A 19199-nucleotide genomic window follows, 5' to 3' on the forward strand; every position below is an offset into this window, starting at 1 on the left:
TGGCTGGGCTGGCTTTGAGGGCTGGGCTGGCTTTGAACAGACATCCTCAGGTCTCAGCCTCCTGAGTACCTAGGATAATATAAATGAGACACCACAACAGTCTCATTTTACTTCATGTAAAACATGCTCATTATCCTAGTGGAGAAATTGTCATTTGCCCAGAACATAAATAATGAGAACAGTATCCATATTGGTAACATTCTCAAGTGGAAAAAGCCATAGAAAATGCAGAGGTTAAAAATAGGATCACCAGGTATCAACAAGAATTTTTAAAGGAGGGCCCGGGAGTTTGGCTTAGCGGTTAAAGTGCTTGCCTAGCATGCACAAAGACCCAGGTTCGATTCCTCGGTATCCCACATACACAACCAAGCCGGAAGTGGCAGAGACGAGACACAACCAAACCGGAAAAGTGGCAGAGACAAGACGGCGACGGCGACAGAGAGCGAAAGAAGCGAGCTGAACTGAAGTGAACAGAGCCCAACCGAGTGGTGGCCGGAGCGAGCGGGGCCGGAGCGTGCGAGAGCGAGCCGAGCCAGAGCCAGCAAGGCCGGAGCGAGCGGGGCCAGAGCAAGCCAGGAGCAGGGCCGGGCCGGAGCGAGCGGGGCCAAGAGCAAGCTGGAGCTTGCTGCAGACTGAGCTACTGCTTAGAACTCCAATAACAGTTTGAACTCAAATAACAGTTTTTCCTCAATGCAAGAATTACAAAATCGTAAGCCAGGCCCAGTGGTTCATGCCTGTAATCCTAGTTACTCAGGAGACTGAGATCTGAAGATCAATTCAAAGCCAGCCTAGCCTATAAAGACTCTAGAACAGAGGAAGTGGGCTGAGGCTCTAGGGGTAGGGGAGTAGCTTTGAGCTGAAGAGCTCAGGGATAATACCTAGGCCCAGGATTAGGGCAATAGCCTTAATCAGAAGAGCTCAAGGACATTGCCCAGGCCCAGAATCCAATCCCCATGATCCCTCCCTGACCCCCGCACCCCCGCAAAAGAAAAATTACAAAATCATCCTTGCAACTAACATCCATATTGAGCACCCCTTCTTTTACCTAAAATATATCCAATTTCAAAATAGCATTGAAACCAAATCATCATATGGATAAATTTTGAACCCTTCATTCAAACATTTTTACAAAATATTTGGGCATTGGTTGTGGGACTGGGAGCTGTGCCTAAGCTCTTTAGCTCAAGGCCACCACCCTACCCCAGGGCCTGGGCATTGTCCCTGAGCTCTTCAGCTCAGGGATACCAACATATCCTTTGACCCACAGCGCCACTTCTGGTTTTCTGGTGGTTAATTGGAGATAATAGTCCTATGGATAAAAAAAAAAAAATAGTCTTCTGGACTTCAGTGACCAGGCTGGCTTTGAACCAGCCCTGGCACTAAAGAACGTTAAGACTTTCTTTTTTTTGCCAGTCCTGGGACTGTGAACTCAGGGCCTGAGCACTGTCCTTTGGGTTTTCTTCAGGCTACAGTTGTACCATTTGAGCCATAGCACCACTTTCCAGCATTTTCTATGTATGTGGTACTGAGGGATTGAATCCGGGTTTTGGTGCATGCTAAGCAAGCACTCTACCAAAACTCTCGGCCCAATGTGAGACTCTCATTTCCAATTAATCACTAGAAAATGTGAAGTAACGCTGTGACTCACGGGGTAGAGCGGTAGCCTTTAGCTGAGGAGTTCAGAAACAGCACCACGGCCCATCTTTCAAGACCCATCCCCCACCAAAAAAAAAAAGAAACTTCTTCAAAACTCTTTTTTTTTTTTTGGTCAGTCGTAGGGCTTGAACTTGAACTGGGTGTTGCCCCTGAATCTTCATCTCAAGGCTGGTGCTTGATCACTTGAGCCATAATGCTACTTGTACTTCTAAACCTTCAGGGGACCTTGATGCTTGATGGCTCCTGCCTGTAATAAGTCCTGAACACTGTCCCTGGATTTTTTGCAAGTCTAGAATTCTACCACTTGAGCCTCAGCACCATTTCCAGCTTTTTCTAATTATGTGGTCCCAAGGAATCAAACCCGGGTATTGTGCAAGCTAGACAAGCACTCTACTACTAGGCCAAACTTCCAGCCACACAACCACAGTATTTCCTATTTACTGCTTTAGCAAAGTTTAGAAATCAAGATTATAACAGGAAGGAAACTAGAAGAGTTGAAAGGAATTGGATTTGAGTCGTGGATCTTCTTCCTTTTGTGAGTGGGGGGAGAGTGGGGTTATATCGTTCAAGATTCCCCAGTTGACCAAAGCTGCACACCAACCCAGTCTTCCCACATTAGGGGCTTTGAACTAAGAACCCAGCTTTAATCTCAGACCTCTTTTTATCACTGTTACAATATAGGATGCATTCTACAGGGGAAGCTTCTGAGTCTTTGTCCTCCTCCCAGAGACAAGATTACTTCCAGAAGAAAAAAGGGATCTCAGCACCAATTGAAACTGAACCAGAACTGCTACATTCAGACTGAGCTCTCCTATTGGATCAGTCATAGGTATTAAATGAGATCATACACAAAGGATTCCCGGCCCTGGTGACTCGTACTTGTATTTGCAGTAGAGAAACTGAAGCCTGAGGACTGTTGATTCTTCTCAGGGCTTGGGGCCCATCCTTGAGCTCAAGGCTAGCCACTGCACCACTTCCTGCTTTTTCTGAGTAGTTGATGGGAGCTGGCTTTGAAACATGATCCTCAGATATCAGCCTCCTGTGTAGCTAGGATTGCAGGCATCAGCCACCATGGACCAGCTGGATCTGATCTTTCTAATATCACCTCCCCTCATTCTCTTTCTGGTTCAGAACCAGCCCCACACCCCTTCCTCCACATTCTGACTTCATTCCAGCCCTGAGACTTTCACCATAGCTATTGCCTCTACCAGATGTTTTTCCATATTACCCCTGAAGCTGGGTTCCCCATTCCACAGGTCTTGGTTTCCACACCACTTTTGCACAGAGACCCTTTTGTGTGTCTGAATTCTGAGGTTTGAACAGATTGAACTCGGGATCTGGGCACTGATGCTTACCGTTTTTGGTGGGTTTTTTCGTTTTGTTTTGTTTTTTCAGGCTGACATTCTACCACTTGAGCCACACATCCCTCTTATAACTTATTGCTGCTTAATGGGAGATAAGTATTTGACAGATTTTTCCCAGATTGATCGTCAGACCTCAGCCTTCTGGGTAGGTTGGATTATAAGTATGAGCCAGCAGCATTCGATTAACAAGGACCCTTTTAAGCACTCTCACCTATAGTGTTTTATCTTGCTATGGTTGCTTTTTTTTGGGGGGGGGGGGGCAAGTCCAAGGGCTTGGGCTCAGGGTTTGAGCATTGTCCTTGGGTTTTCTAAGGGCTAGAACTCTACAACTTGAGTCACAGCACCACTTCCAGCTTTTTCTATGTATGTGTTATCAAGGAATTGAACCCAAGTCTTCATCCATGCTAGGCAAGCACTAAACCACTATGCCAAACTACCACCCCAGGCAATCTGTAATGTAAACTATAGTTTTCTTCAAGTGTTTCATCCTACAATGAAGTGTTTTTCTTTTAAACTTTCTAAAAAACATGTAATGCATTCAATTTGGAGACTTCTGGTGTGCCTCACATTTATTTGTGACCTTTCTGAAATCCAGATTGCACTGTATGTGATTGCAATAATTTTCCTATCAGGGGCAACATTGTTGAACACATAATATCTGACTACTTAGAGAACAGAGAATGTAAAGCTATGGTAACCAGATAAAGAACTTCCAGGACAGGCCAGGAGTTTGGCTTACTGGTTGAGTGCTTGCTTAGCATGCACAAAGACCCAGGTTCTACTCCTTAGAACCACATACATAGAAAAAGCTAGAAGTGGTGCTGTGGCTTAAGAGGTAGATCTCTAGCCTTGAAAAAGTCCCAGGATACTGCTCAGACCCTGAGTTCAAGTTCAATGACTAAAAGAAAGAAAAGAAACTTCCAGGAAAATTCAAGGGCAACTCATGTACTGTAATAATCTGGCAGTCTTAGCAGCCAAATTATTTTTGTTTTTGTGGAAATGCTTAAGCTGCTCGACCACCTAGCAGTGCTTTCATAATTGTGGATATTGACGATGGGCATTTTGAGGTGACATCATAAGGTGCTGTTTACCTTTAAGGACTCAGCCCCCCCCTGAAGATCTGGGCAGCTACTGAGCTGCCACTAAACTGAATCCTAGCTCAGTTCACTAAGTTTTTGGTACAGGGCTTCCAAAATTATCAAATATATTACATTGAAGGCCCCAGAGAGATGCCAGCCTCAGGCCTTGACTTTGGAAAGCCCAGGTTGGGAGACCCCCAATCTTTCCAAGTGGGTGGCCACCAAGAGAAATTCCTCTCAGTCCCAGAGAAGGGCAGTAGCTTTTCCCAGCCAGATAGCTCCCGTGCTCAACGATAAGCAGGAGTCTGTCTAAATATCCTTTGAGGGTGAGTGTTTTCTGTACTGAATGACAGACTCCTCACCTCCTTCATTCTGGGACTAAACTTGTGTGAGCAGACCAGGGAAAACGCCCCATGTTACCACTTTGGAGAGGAGCTCCCCACTCCATTCTCTGACTCTCATTCCTCTCTCGCTCTTTTTCTTTAATCAGTCTTGGAGCTTGAACTCTGGGCTTGAGCACTGTCCCTGAGCTCTTCAGCTCAATGATAGCACTCTACCACTTGAACTAAAGCACAAGTTCCAGTTTTCTGGTGGGTAACTGGATTAAGCATGCCATTGAGTGGACTATCATGCCTGCGCTGGCTTTGAACCACAATCCTCAGATCTCCGCCATAGAAGTAACAAGGATTACAGGTGTCAACACTGGCGCCTGACCCTCCCCAGTTTCTTATTAGTGTGTATCAATGTTTCACCATGAGCCTAACTAACTCTTCTTCAGCTCAGAGGTGGGGAAGGGCCAGAGATGGGGCACCCTGGGGGGGGGGGCGGGGAGCGGGATGAGTTTAGTGGGTATGCAGCGTTGTGAGGCGGTAGCAACCCCAGGGTCCTGCATCCCAAGTTATGCAGCAAGTTTGCCTCATGGCTCAAGCATGGGCACACAGGCAAGGGGAGCCATGGCTGTGGGACTTTGTGTATGGGATGTGTGGTTGGACACCCAGGCTTATGTCCTGATAGGTGAGCACTGCTGTTGTAGCCTTTATGCACCAACTGCTTGTGGGAATACCAGAGTTTGTGTATTTAGGCCTAGGGGAGCCCTGGCTATGTTGAGGGGGCGCACAGGGGAGCGCTCAGGGGACCTGGCCTCCATGCTGGCTGGGAGCTGATCCCCAAGAGAATCAGGGCATGCACGGAACGGTTCAGTGGTCAGAGCCCCAGGATCTTGGTATGGAAGCCCACCTTGAACCACAGGCCAGTGATGGTCTAGTTCTTGCTGCTGGTCTTGGCAGCAGAGCCACCACAGGGGCTGAGGAGGTTAAGCCACAGGCCAGGGAAGATAGAGGGAAATGGAAGAGTTGTTGCAGGAATATCAGGTGGGGTTTATTCACCACCAGGTGCAGGGTGCAGGTGTGAATGCACGTGTGCCATTCCATCTGGCTGCAGCTGGGCTTGAACATGCAGAGAATGGAGGTGTGGGGGGAGAGGTGTCATGAGTCTGAGCATCTCTGCCCTATGAGGTACCCCTAAAGAAACATGAACCGGCATGGCCTGTTGGCACAGCCCCAGATCAGGCCCTGCAGCAGGGTTCATCATCCATACTCCTTCTTTTGTTACCACCCTAGAGTTCAGACAAGGCCCTTGATTCCTGGCCTTAATCTTTTCCCCCTCTAGGCTGGAACTCCAACCACTGGTGCCACAGCTCCACCTGTGGGTTTTAGCTGGTTCATTGGGTGGACTTTGCTGCCCCAGCTGGCTTTGAACCCTGATTCTCCAGATCTCAGCCTCCTGAGTTATACAGATGAGATGACAGGAGTGAACTCTAGAGTGTAGCCCTGGGCCCAACCTACTGCCTCATCCAAGAACCCCTACTTGACACTTAACCACGTGGGGCCACCCCACAAAACCAACCATCCTAGGGAGAGGAGGGCCCCTTCAATCTTGTCTGAGTTTCTATGAAACAGATGGCCTGCCTTGGCCACTCAGACTTAGGCACATGTGGCAGGGGCTGCATCTCCATCTCCACCCATGCATGCCCAGATAGACGTTGGTTCCCAGCCTAATCTGCTCCCTGGTGATGCTGAGTGGGGATTATTGTGGGGAGCACCTGGCCCCGCACTCAGTGGAATATGGGGGGTGCATCATACATGCCAAGAACATTGGAGTACCATGGCCTGTGGTTGATCCCCAGACTGAGGCCCCCAAAGGACTATCCTCTCCGTCGCCCCCTTTTAGGTTCCTCTCAACTCTGCTCCAAGCTCATCCTCAAATCCCAGATCTCAGCCCCCTGAACCTCCAGCACAAGAAGCCTGGATGATGGGAAATGCAGGGTCCAGCTTAGGCCTGAGGGCAGGGGGAGAGGGATGGCCACCCCAGGCCCCAGGCTTTTTACCTCCACTCCAGGTAGCTCTGGGAGGTTTGTTGACTGGTGAAGTCAGTGTAGTATGCAGGAGACTGGGGATATGGGCACCCTGGGGCAGAGGAATGGGGAACTCCAGGGTGTGGGGCCCAACCTGCTTGAATGCCCAGCTTGCTCATGTTCAAGTAGGGCTCCACACAGCAGATGTTTAGGTGCCCAGGATGATGCCTTCAGGGACAGAAGTTGTCACTGCTGGGTTACAGGCCCTCTAACTCTCAGGCATCCCCTCTGGTCCTCAGAGACATCTACCCTGCCCACTCCCAAGTGTTCCCACCACCAACTCCTAGGCATCTCCTAGCTCCACACTACCACTGCACCCATCTTTTGGCTTCTGGTTTTCCAGCTTTCAACACGTGGCCCATTGTTTCTGGAACCAAACCTAGAGATCATGGAGTGGTGGAGAGGGTGGTGGTGATCCTATAGACCCTAACACGGCCCTACAACGGGAACCCCACTCTGCCCTCACATGTGGACTTTAGGGCTGGGCGAGTTCTGAGGGTGAAAACTGAGATCCATCACCATCATTTACCCACAGTGGATTTCAGCACCTTCTCTGGGAGTCAACCCAGGCAGGACACCAAGCACAAAAGCCAGGGACACAAGATGGAATGCAAGAGTGGCTACGTGCACTAAATTAGTGGTCTGCTGGGTTTGGAAAAATACCCTGCAGCTTACCCCTCCCCACCAATTCACCCAGAAGAACCCAAGACCAGAAATGGCCCAGACTTCTGCTTTTTTCCTGTGGTTCTCAGAGAGGCCTCTGCTGGGACAAGAGAAGGGAGGGGTCCCCAACAATATGCCTCCAAAGCCTGGGGTATGTCGTGGATATGGAGGTGCTGGAGATGGGCTCAATTTCCAAGCCTAAAGTGAAATTTTGGGGTGCCAGTGTCCCCTAATTCTCCTCCCCCTTCTATGTTGCATGCACCCTGAGCCCCTGCCTCACTCTTCCAAGGGGAAAATGCACAGTGCACATTGCACACAGTGAATCCGTTTCCCCGCCCCGCACATTGTATCCTGCAATATTACCCACCCCACCCCACCCCAGAGTTCTAATGCCAAAATTCCAAGTCCAGAAAACTCACAAGTTTCCCACAAATCCCCCAGATAGCTAGGAGGCTGTAGTGGCTCACCTCTCTTGTGGGGTGTGGGGTTCCAGGGCTCACGTGGAGGATACAGGAATCCAGACTGCCAGTGGCAAATAGTCCAGGATGGGTCTCCCTGGGGCAGGGTGCATGCCCTTATCAAATGAATCTCCCATCTTTGAGCTTGCCAATCCCCAAAGCAAGAAAATCACCAGAGAACATGGGGCCTGCGTGAGGATGCCCCATCAATCAGCACAGGGTAACAGGAGGGTTGTTCATGCACCAATTAGAGTCATGCACACACAGTGACAGATCCAGGGACCCTGTGCACTGGCCTCAGCCTCATTTTTTCCTGGCAGTATACTGTGATTGATTTCCATCAGAGAGTGCATAATGACATTTCATTTAGCTCTGTGCAGTAAAGCCACCAATATGTGTTGTAATTAAACTACAGGGCCACAAATCCCCCAGGCCTATTTCAAGCCCCATGACCACCGAAATAAAAAAAGAAAGAAACAAAATAGAACCAACTTCTCAAGGAGCTGTGGAGTAGAATAGCTGACCATAGGATAATTGAAGTACAATGGGAACATCCATGTTGTTCTTATGTAGGGATTTCATATCCAACAGCTGGAACACATTTGCAATGAGAAGGCTGTATTCGGAATCTCATGAAGGGCTGTGGAAAATATTACATTAAGTGAAATAACCAGGCTGAGAAAGCCATTGACCAATCTCACACAAAAATGAAAGCTAATAACAACAAAGAAATCAATTTCTCAAAGGTGAGAGTAGCTAGTTTTTACCAGTGACATGGAGATCAGTCCATGTCTTCAGAATTCTCTGAAGTTCCCCAAACTGCTAAAAATAGAAGTACCAGAAGATCCAACAATACCACTCAGGGGCATATATCTGAAGGAATATATGTCAGGAAAGCAAAGTGGCATGCTGACAGCCATCTTCATTGTAGCACTCCTCCCAGTAGCCACACTGTGGAAGCAGTGTAGATGCACTATAGTTAGATGAAGAAAATGGGACTTAGACATGCCACATCCTAGGCACATTTTTATTTAATATCTCATTCATTCACTTCTCACAGAAAGAGGATGTCAAAACTACCAATATCCAGTTTATAGGGGGATGCATTTATATGTCCCATTGTATAGAATGGAAATCAAGGTTCAAAGGTTTTTGAAATATGCCAGTCAAATTGCCTCAGTAAACTCTAATCTACACAGAGAGCTAATGACAGGAGTAATGTGAAGAATTTAAGGGAAGTGCAAACGATTGAGAGCTTTAAATTATTTCACAAAATTCCAAGCAATCCTTTTCTGTTTCCTAACAGAATGAGTAGATTCTTATTACTAAAAGTCAGGAATATGTCTTGCTATCCTGACCTCTCACACAATTGTAGAAATTACATACTTAACTGATTAGGCTATCACTTCTTGTGTCATTTAAGTAACTGGAAAAAAACACAAAACAACCATATTGGTATTAGGGGATGAGGGTACTTTGTTCTCGTCCTGGTAGGAAGAAAGACTAAGTGGGAGGAAAAAAAAAAAAAAAAACTACGCTGAATGCCTTTACAGGGGTATGGAAATTAGATTCCCCATCAGGAAGTGGGTAATTGAAAGAATGAAGTAGGGTCAAGGGGCAAATGAAGAGGAGGAAGGGTGGAGGTGAGGGGAGGGTATGTATCAGGAATCCAATATATATTTTACAAGTTGAAGAGGGAGGGACAAGTTTATACATCATGACATTCATAGACAAAAAAAAGAAAAAAGAAAAAAGAAAGCTCAAGGACAGTGCTCAGGCCAAGAGTTCATGTCCCAGAAGTGTCAAAAGAAAAAAAAAATGCATAAGTGTTAATATATATATATATATACACACATATACACACACACACACACACACACACACACACACACACACACACACTTATGTAACTGTGGCTGCTTTTATATATCACCTTTACATTGAAAATTATCTCCAATGGGAGCAAGGAGGATGAACAGACAGGGTAAAGTAAGGTGATTATGGACAAAACGTTTGCAGTTATATATGTATTCCATCGTTTCATGCTTCTACGTGTGTGTGTGTGTGTGTGTGTGTGTGTGTGTGTGTGTTTAAAACAATGGAATTTGATAACATTGGCTTTCTTTTTCTTTCTTTTGGGGGGGCGGGTGGATCATGGGGCTTGAACTCTGGGCTTGGGCGTTGTCCCTGAGCTAGCATCCTATCCTTGAGCCAAGCCCCACTTCCCATTTTCTAGAGGTTAACTGGAGATAAGAATCTCAGGTCCTATTGTGCCCATGTAGGCATTGAACCTTGATCCTCATATAACAGCCGCCTGAGTAGCTAGGATTACAGGCTCCCCATCACCCAGGCAAAATATACTTTTTGTTGTTGGAGAGACTCAAACTCTGGGCTTGGATATCTTCCTTGAGCTCTTCAGTTCAAGGCTAGCACTCTACCACTTGAGACACAGTGAGACTTCTAAAATTGGTTTTCTTTTCCTTTTTTTTCTTTCTTTGTTGCTGATGTTCGCAAATCCAGGGATTTGAGCTCAGTGTAGGCACTGTCACTGAGCTTTCTTCTCAAGGCTACAACTGTTCAACTTGAGCAGTGACATTTTGGCTTTTTGTTTTGTTTGATTATTTGATACTGAGGAATAGAACCTGCACTCTCTCACATGCTGTACAATCAAACTACCACCAAGTCACATTCCTAGCCCAACTAAGTTTTAAGATAGGACATTCAATGAGCAAGAAAATAAACGAAGCATCCATCTCAACAAATAGCACTTATTATTACTAATCAATTTTTATTACTTCTCATGCTATTATTTGGGCTGGCCTTCATCTGAGAAACCATAGAAGGCTCAGGGTAGAGGAGAAAGTCCCACTACAGCCTCCTCTCTGCTCTCTGCTCCTACGTCATTGGCCTCTCTTTGAAGACTCTAGGGGCCCAAGGCCATGACAAATGTCCCAGCCCTATATATAGGCAATGACTTGGTGACAGATAGGAGGTTAACCATCAGTGCTCTGGCTGTGTTTTTGAAAAGTAGCTATATGCTGCTGTGGCCCATGAGGAGATAGCAGCCTGCTCCAGAGACTGCGCTTTCAAAGTTCTCCCAGGCCTTAGGGAGAAAGAGAGGGAGCAGGAAGAAAGGAGGGGGACAGGGAGTAGGAGAGAGGTTTAGACGAGGACAGGAGGAGGAGGAGGACAGCAGTTCAGTCTACCAATCACACAGTCTGTGCTTGCCCATGGCTCTGACTGGGCAGGAGGAGTCTTCCCTGCAGCCATTGAGGGGGCTCAGAACTGGCACCAAACAGCACAGAAATACCCACTGGCTAGTAAGCAAGACAGCACACACTGCATTCACTCCTGCAGTAGACTCTCCCTGCTCATGTAGGTGGAAAGAAAATGTGTGTGTGCCAGTGCTGGAGCTTGAACTCCAGGTCTGTGTGCTGTCCCTTAGCCTTTTCTTTCTAGGCTAGTGCTCTGCCACCTGAGCCACAGCTCCACTTCCAAGGAGAAGTTAAATGAAAAGAAACAAAAATAAACAAGAGCCCCTACTTGACACTTCACCACGTGTGGCCGACCCACCAGATCAACCCTCCCTGGGAGAGGAGGGCCCCTTCATCATTGTCTGAGTTTATATGAAATAGATGGCCTGCCTTGGCCACTCAGACTTAGGCACATGGGGCAGGGGCTGCATCCTCATCTCCAAGCATGCATGCCCAGCTAGGCCAGGGTTCCCAGTCTAACCTGCTCCATCAAAGAGTGAATAATGACATTTTATTTAGCTCTGTGCAATAAAGCCACCAATATATATGGTACTTCAAGTACAGGGATACAAATCCCCATATTTTCCAAGCCCCTTTAGTGAGCTGACAGTTTCCAACAACTGGAAGTGGAGATGTTGCTCAAAGTGGTAGAGTGCTAGCCTTGAGAAAAAACACTTGTTCCCAGCATACATTACCTTGGAGAAATCAGCTTCAAGGGGAGAGATTTTATTTGGTTCATGATTCAGAATTTTCCACCTGTGGTTCCTTGCACACCTGTGCATCCATGAGGTTGGTGGAGGAAAGCTGCGCACCTTAAGCTAAGGAAGCAGACACAGACAGAAAGGAGCTGGCTGGAGTCAAAATAGCCCCTTCCAGGAACACCTTCATTGACAAACTTCCTCCCAGTAGGCCTTTCTTCCTCAAATTTACACACACTACTGCCAAAAGCCACAGAAAGAGCCCCAGTGGCTCACCTACTCATCTTCTAGGGCCTACCTGTGAATGAGATACATTGGAGAGCAGACTTTGAGCAGATGAGCTTTGAGAGGACCAGCCTAAGTACAAAAGTCCTAAATGTTCAGTGAAAAGCTCTGCTGCCTGACTAAGTTTGATGACCCAAGATCAAGTCCTGGTCCTCAGGAAGGGGTAGAGGAGTGGGGAAGATAATGAATACAAAAAGATAAAAATATTTTATAAATTTTCAAAAATTGTATCTTTGGTCTCAATGGCCCACACCTGTAATTCTAGCTACTCAGGAGGCTCAGATCTGAGCATTGTGGTTCAAAGCCAGCTCAGGCACCAAAAGTCTATGAGATACTTATCTCAAATTAACTACTAGAAAACTGGAAGTGGAGTTGTGTGTGAAACAGTAGGGTGGTAGCCTTGAGTTGAATGAAGAGCTGAGGGACAGTGCTCAGACACAGAGTTCAAGCCCCACAACTGACAAAAATAATAATGGGCAGGATTTTTGCCTACTGGTAGAGTGGTTGCCTAGGATGCATGATGACCCAAGTTCAATTTTTCAGTACCACATACACAGAAAAGGCAAAAAGTGGTGCTGTGGTTCACGTGGCAGAGTGCCACTTACCCAATTGGCCTTTTCCCCAATTCAATTCATTTTAAGGGGCAGTTTAAGAAATACTAATCACATCACCTACATTTTACCACCAGATGTCCATTGTCAGTCTGCAAAGAAAAATAATGAAGATGGTCCACTCAGTCCATCTGACCAGGTACAAATGAACAGGTTTTGTGCTAGCTTACTTTGTTTCACCATGCGTGGACCTTCCCTAAGGCCTGTCCCACCATGGGAACCCAGAGCTGCAGCTTTGCTAGTTCACCTCTCACCCCCAAAGATCGTCACACAAGAATAAGTTTTCCTGGACCTTTCTCTTGGCATTTATTACCTAAACAGTTTTAAAAGACAGACTGAGTTTCTAACATTGATAAAAAAAATTCACATTTAAATTTTGATACTTATCTCCAAACCTAACTCAAGGAAATAAATTCGAAATTCCCTAGTGTCTCTGGGCTAAACAAGCTAAACAAAACTTACAATTTAAACAGTTCTACGCATTATAATACCAGATTTTGTTTTTAAATGCAGATTTAAGAAACTTTAGAAAAATCTTACTAATCAGTTTCTCTATAAATTAATGCAATAATCCTTAAAACATTGGAAAACATTTAAAGCCAATAATTTTCTTGAAGTTTAGACTTAGATTTACACAATGGCCTTCGTGTTTCAAGGAGGAGCTCATCCAGTGTTTCACACAGCATGCTGACAATTTAACCTTGAACATGTTCCCTCACACCCATTCATACACACATTCATACTCAAAGATCATCTTAAAGCGCACAAAAATATCAGTCGTACATTCTCCGGAAGTTTGTGTCAAGAGAGCTTTGCCAATTTTACTCTTGCAGGTCAGAACCAGGTTCAAACCAAAACTTTTTAAAAGGCAACTTAATTAAAGGAAGTTGGTCAGGGGGGTATAAATGCAGCCCAAAAACAATTTCCTAGACTGTCCGGATGGCTGTCAAATCAAAAGTACTGCCAGTGGGCCATCCCACATTGAAGGGGGACCCCTCGGAGGAACAGAATGTGACCCACTTTTTCTTTTGAACTATTACACTGTTGTTACTGAGAGTCTCCTGCACATCCTGCCAATGTGCAAGGGTCAGATCTAAGGGAGAAGAGGTGCTGTTTCCAATGTTCAAAGGATAAAATAAAAGAGCCGAGAAACAGTCAACAGATTACAAGCAACAAATGTAAACAAACAGCTGAATTTTCCTGGGACAGATTACCAGATGGCGCCCCCTCACTACTTTCAGAGGGAAGATGCCCAAACACAGTCCACCTGGTGATGAGGGGAATCAGGGAGACTCCTTCTTCCCCTCCCTGGGGAGTGTTGTCCACCCAGAGGGACACCTCTTCGGTGTCCCAGGATAGCTTAGGGTCCAGAGGGCCCTTGTCCAGAATAGGGATCAGGACACCTTCCTTTCCCTCCAGGATCACTGTCCAGACATGTCTTTCCTAGCGAGAGCCTGCCAGATACAGATGCCACCCATTGGCACAAGATGAGAGTAAAAACCATAACAACACAGACACAGAAAAACAGTGAGTGCTCTTAGCTCTTACCCATCACAAAGCAATAAACCTTCCAGCCTTCAGAGGGTCTCCACAGGGTTCCTGGGGGATCACAGACAGAGGAGCCCACAAATGCAATGCCCAGGTTGTGAGACCACCACCAAGAAGAGCACCGTGAGTCAGAAGCTCCAAAATGCAAAAGCAAGGCTTTATTCAGGCGGGCTGCGGCTTGGGCTTTGTCCTGCACCGGACACAGTGGAGCTTAGGAGGAAGCACAGCTGAAATTTTACAAGGCTTTTAAGGCAAACACCACTATTTACAGCAAAACAACAACCAGATGCTTGAGTGAGATAAAGTGGGGGTCAGGGACTTTCCAGGGCCGGCTGAGTACCATTTAGCTGACTGAAGGCAGTTTTATGGCATGAAAAACAAATGCTATGCTTGGATTTTCCAGGAATTCTAATTTTCATGCAGACAGGTCAGTTCCTGGAACTTATGGACACCACAATCCTGTTCTTCAATTTATAGGCACTTTTGAGTATAAACAACAAGATCGTTGCTCCCTCAAAATGGGGAGCAGCTTTTTATGCTTTTCACCTCTTCAAGGAAAAGGTTGGGAGGGGAGGGGAGGAGGGCTAACTCTCTAAGAGCTGCCATGGAGGACTCAGGAAGAGGAGGAAGAGGGAGCTGAAGGTTTGAAGCAAACCGGGTGGGGGGCAGTGGATAGTGGGGGCTTCTGGCCCCATCGCACCTGTCTGGCTGTGGGAACCAGCGCCGCTCCCGTCCTCTCCAGGTGCGCTCGGGCTGCTGCTCCCGCTACAGGCTGCAAAGCCACAGGTTGGGCGGGCTGGGCAGGCAGACCAGGGCCGCTGGTGCAGAGCCACCCGCTGCGGAAGCTGCTTGTCTTTCCTCCGCCAAGGCAATATGAGCCGCTCGAGCCCTGCTCCAGGCCACACATCCGTCCCTGCGATGGTCCTGTGGCCCTGCCCCAGGCTCCGTGCCCTCGGTCTGCGCTTCCTGATGTTGTAGAGGTGAAAGCACCAGCTCCTAGAGCACCAGCGGTGGTGGCAGTGATGGTGGTGGTGGCTGTGATGGCCACGTGTCAACTTTCACCCCTCCTCCTGCTTGCCGGCCGGAAGCCGGACTCCACCACTAAGTCATGGCTGCGGGGGGGTCACCCCACCAATGCCAGTGCTGGGCTCGTGGAGCCACCGAGCCCACGATGCTCTCTTCCATCATGTAAGCAAAACTCTGCATCCGTCCACATCTGCCTTCCAGTGGAGCGGTCCCGTCATCCGGGAGCGATCTGGTGGGTCTCACATCAAACCACCCCCCTCCCGATCCTCAATGGTACCTCCCGCTCCCTTCTGGCCCACCTGGCCAAGACAAAGCACAACTGTTGGTTTGCAGGGCCCTGACTGGTGCATGCTGGGAGCTGGTGTGCAGGGTGCGGGGGAGGGGGACCCTTTGGTGCCATCCCTGTGGCCTCTGGCAACCAATGCCATCCTCTCCTCCTGCTGCTCACAGTCAACCTGATGTGGCTTTGCAGAGAGTTATTGATTCCTGCTGATGCCCAGACCTAGGGGTCTGGAGCTCACCACTTGCTTCTCCTGGGGCTGAGGATACCAAGACCTGCTTTGATGAGGGTATGAGATCTGGGCAAGCACTAGCACTGAGCCACACTCCCAGCACCGAGTCTGGTCTTTCTCACCAACAGCAGCCACCTTCTTCATTCTCCATTTGAAGTTGACCCTTTTTGCCCAAGGCTGATGTTCTACTAGTGATTCCCACCTCACTTCCTTTTTTTTGTTTTTTTCTTTTGGGTCAGCTCTGGGGCTTGGATTTGACCTGGGCGCTGGCCCTGAGCTCTTCATTTCAAGTCTACTGCCCTACCTTTGAGCCAAATCCCATTTCCCTTTTCTAGAGGTTAATTGGAGATAAGAGTCTCAAGTCCTTTTGTGCCAGATTGGCTTTCCATCTTGATCATGAGATCTCTACCTCCAGAGTAGCTAGGATGACAGGAGTAAACCACCATGCTTGGCTGAGTCTCACACTTTTAGTTCCCTGGCTGGCTGTGAACCTCGATCCTCAGATCTCAGTATCCTTACCTAGGCATACAGGGATGAGGCACTGTGTCCAGCTTCTTAAAATATTTTTAAAGGTCATTCCTTTTGTAGCATGGGTCAGAATGTCATTCCTCTTTATGATTGAATAATATTCCATTAAATGGATATACCACATTTAGTTTGTCCATCCATCTATAGACATTTGGGTTGTCTCTCCCTTTCTACCACTGTGAATAAAGTCATAAACAACATTGTATGCCTTTTATATTGAGCACACTGCTGTAAAAGAGCATCCAGAGGCATCCTTTTATAATAGACCAGGTGGAACTATTAGGACTCGCCGGTGTCTTTCCTTGAAGAACTAAAGTGACAATTCCTACAGCATATGAGGTCCATATGATGTGACTGACTTTTTTCCTACCTATACTGATCTTGACATTTTTCTGAATAAATAAATATTTAAAAAGTTGACAAGGCAGTGCCTTTGCAAATTTGGCATGTTCTTCTCTAGAAAATTTTTCAAAAAAAATTTTTTTTAGTCAGTCATAGGGCTTGAAAATAAACTGCGTGCTGTCCCTGAATCTTCCCCTCAAGGCTGGTGCTTGATCACTTGAGCCATAAAGCTACTTCCTCTTCTAAACCTTCCAGTTGACCTTGATGCTTGATGGCTCCTGCCTGTAATCAGGAGGTTGATATCTGAAGATCTCTGTTCAAAACCAGACTAGGCAGACAAAGCTGACAGGCTCCTATTTCCCATAAATTAGCAAAAAACTCAAAGTGAATATTTGGCTCAAGTAGTAGAGATTCTGCCTTTCAGGAAGAAGTCAAGCACTGGAATGAGACCCTCAGTTTAAACCCCAGCACTAGTGGAAGAGTGTGTGTGTGTGTATGTGCCTGCACACACACAAATACACAAAAATAAATATTTGTGCTTCTGTCTATCATCTCAGCCACTAGATCAAATGTTTGCCTCAGCAAGCCCTTCTCTGGACAACTGATCTAAAATATTATCTAAATTATTAACCTTCCTTCCTCTCCCATTCCCTGGTTTTTCTTCAGAACAAGTCTGCTGCAGCCTCCTTCTGTAGGCTGTGAGCTCCAAGCTCACACTGCTCTCCAGCATCCTTATCTCTAGCAGCACCTCCTTCCCTTCACTGAGAATCAGAAAACTGCTACTTCTTCTAGGCAGAGGAGTTTGCAAATAGGGACCCCTCTTCCCTGGGAGAAGCAGCCCAAGTGGAGCTGAGACCTGAGGACTTTAGCACATGCGTTGCTCAACCATGGGAAGGTAACCTGAAGACATTCCCAGGTTAGGTACATTGTCACTACTATATTTCTTTTTCTTTTCTCTTTTTTTTTTCTCAGTGTGGGCTTATGCTCAGAGCCTGAGCACTGTCCTTGGATTTTTCTTTAGTCTAGAACTCTACCACTTGAGCCTCAGCACCACTTCCAGCTTTTTCTAAATATGTGGTACCAAGGAAACGAACCCTGGGTCTTCGCGCATGCTAGGCAAGCACTCTACCACTAGGCCAACCTCTCAGCCATGCAACTACTGTGTTTCCTATTTACTGCTTTAGCAAGTTTAGCAATCAAGGGCATAATAGGAAGGAAACTACTTGGAGTTTCTCACCCTTTTCCTTCTCCTCTTCTAGTTCCCTAGAAGAGATGAAGGAAATTGGATTTGAGGTGAGGATTTTCTTTTTTGGGGTGGAGTTACAGTGGCTCATGTGGTAGAGCTCTAGCGATGAGAAAAACCCAAGTACAGTGTACAGGCCCTGAACCCAAGCCCAGGACTGGCAAAATAAATGAATAAATCTAAATAAATATAAGGGAGAATAACATAGTCAAAAATTGTAGACTAAAAAAAAATGTTGAACCGGAGAGGTGTTGGTGGCCTGTAATCATAACTTCTCAGTAGGCTATTATCTGAGGGTCACCATTCCAAGCCAGCCACGGTGATAATAAATGTTCTATCGACATGGCTATGGACATTCCATGAGCAAGAAAATAAAAGCATCCATCTCAACAAATAGCACTTATTGTTACTAATCAATTTTTATTCCTTCTCATGCTATTATTTGGGCTGGCCTTCATCTGAGAAGCCGTGTAAGGCTCAGTGTAGAGGAGAAAGTCCCACCACAGCCTCCTCTCTGCTCCCAATTCACTGACATCTCTTTGAAGCCTCTAGGGAACCAAGGCCATGACAAATGTCCAGCCCTATATATAGGTAATGACTTGGTGACAGATAGGAGGTTAACCATCAGTGGTCAGGCTGTGTTTTTGAAAAGTAGCTATATGCTTCTGTGGCCCATGAGGAGATAGCAGCCGGCTCCAGAGGCTGTGCTTTCAAAGTTCTTCCTGGCCTTAGGGAGAAAGAGAGGGAGCAGGAAGAAAGGAGGGGGACAGGGAGTAGGAGAGAGGTTTAGACTAGGACAGGAGGAGGAGGACAGCTGTTTAGTCTACCAATCACACAGTCTGTGCTTGCCCATGGCTCTGGCAGGGGAGGAGGAGTCTTCCCTGTCGCCCTTGAGGGGGCTCAGAACTGGCACCAAACAGCACAGAAATACCCACTGGCTAGTAAGCAAGACAGCACACACTGCATTCACTCCTGCAGTAGACTCTCCCTGCTCATGTAGGTGGAAAGAAAATGTGTGTGTGCCAGTGCTGGAGCTTGAACTCCAGGTCTGTGTGCTGTCCCTTAGCCTTTCATTTCTAGGCTAGTGCTCTGCCACCTGAGCCACAGCTCTACTTCCAAGGAAAAGTTAAATGAAAAGAAACAAAAATAAACAAGAGCCCCTACTTGACACTTCACCACGTGTGGCCACCACAAGACCAACCCTCCCTGGGAGAGGAGGGCCCCTTCATCTTTGTCTGCCCTGGCTCTTGGACTCTGCCTGGGCACTGTCCCTGAGCTCTTCATTTCAAGTCTACCACCCTACCTTCTTCCCAAATCCCATTTCCATTTTCTAGAGGTTAATTGGAGATAAGAATCTCAAGTCCTTTTGTGCCAGACTGGCTTTCCATCTTGATCATGAGATCTCTACCTCCAGAGTAGCTAGGATGACAGGAGTAAGCCGTCATGCCTGGCTGAGTCTCACACTATTAGTTCCCTAGCTGGCTTTGAACCTCGATCCTCAGATCAGAGCCTCCTCACC

The 19199-nt window shown here is 46.9% G+C and overlaps 1 protein-coding gene across 1 annotated transcript in view; it reads right to left on the minus strand.

Annotated features, from left to right (window-relative positions):
- Positions 1-15032, minus strand: part of LOC150044729 (uncharacterized) — a 34471-nt gene extending 19439 nt beyond the window's left edge. Inside the window, exon 1 of the mRNA XM_090321025.1 lies at positions 14730-15032. Coding sequence (XP_090177151.1) covers positions 14730-14936 — 207 coding nt within the window. The 5' untranslated portion in view covers positions 14937-15032. The remainder of the gene's footprint in view (positions 1-14729) is intronic.
- Positions 15033-19199: the final 4167 nt, after the last annotated feature.

This window comes from Megascapheus bottae, chromosome 29 (assembly GCF_031878675.1).
Source record: "Megascapheus bottae isolate mThoBot1 chromosome 29, mThoBot2.hap1, whole genome shotgun sequence".
Classification (NCBI taxonomy): Eukaryota; Metazoa; Chordata; class Mammalia; order Rodentia; family Geomyidae; genus Megascapheus; species Megascapheus bottae.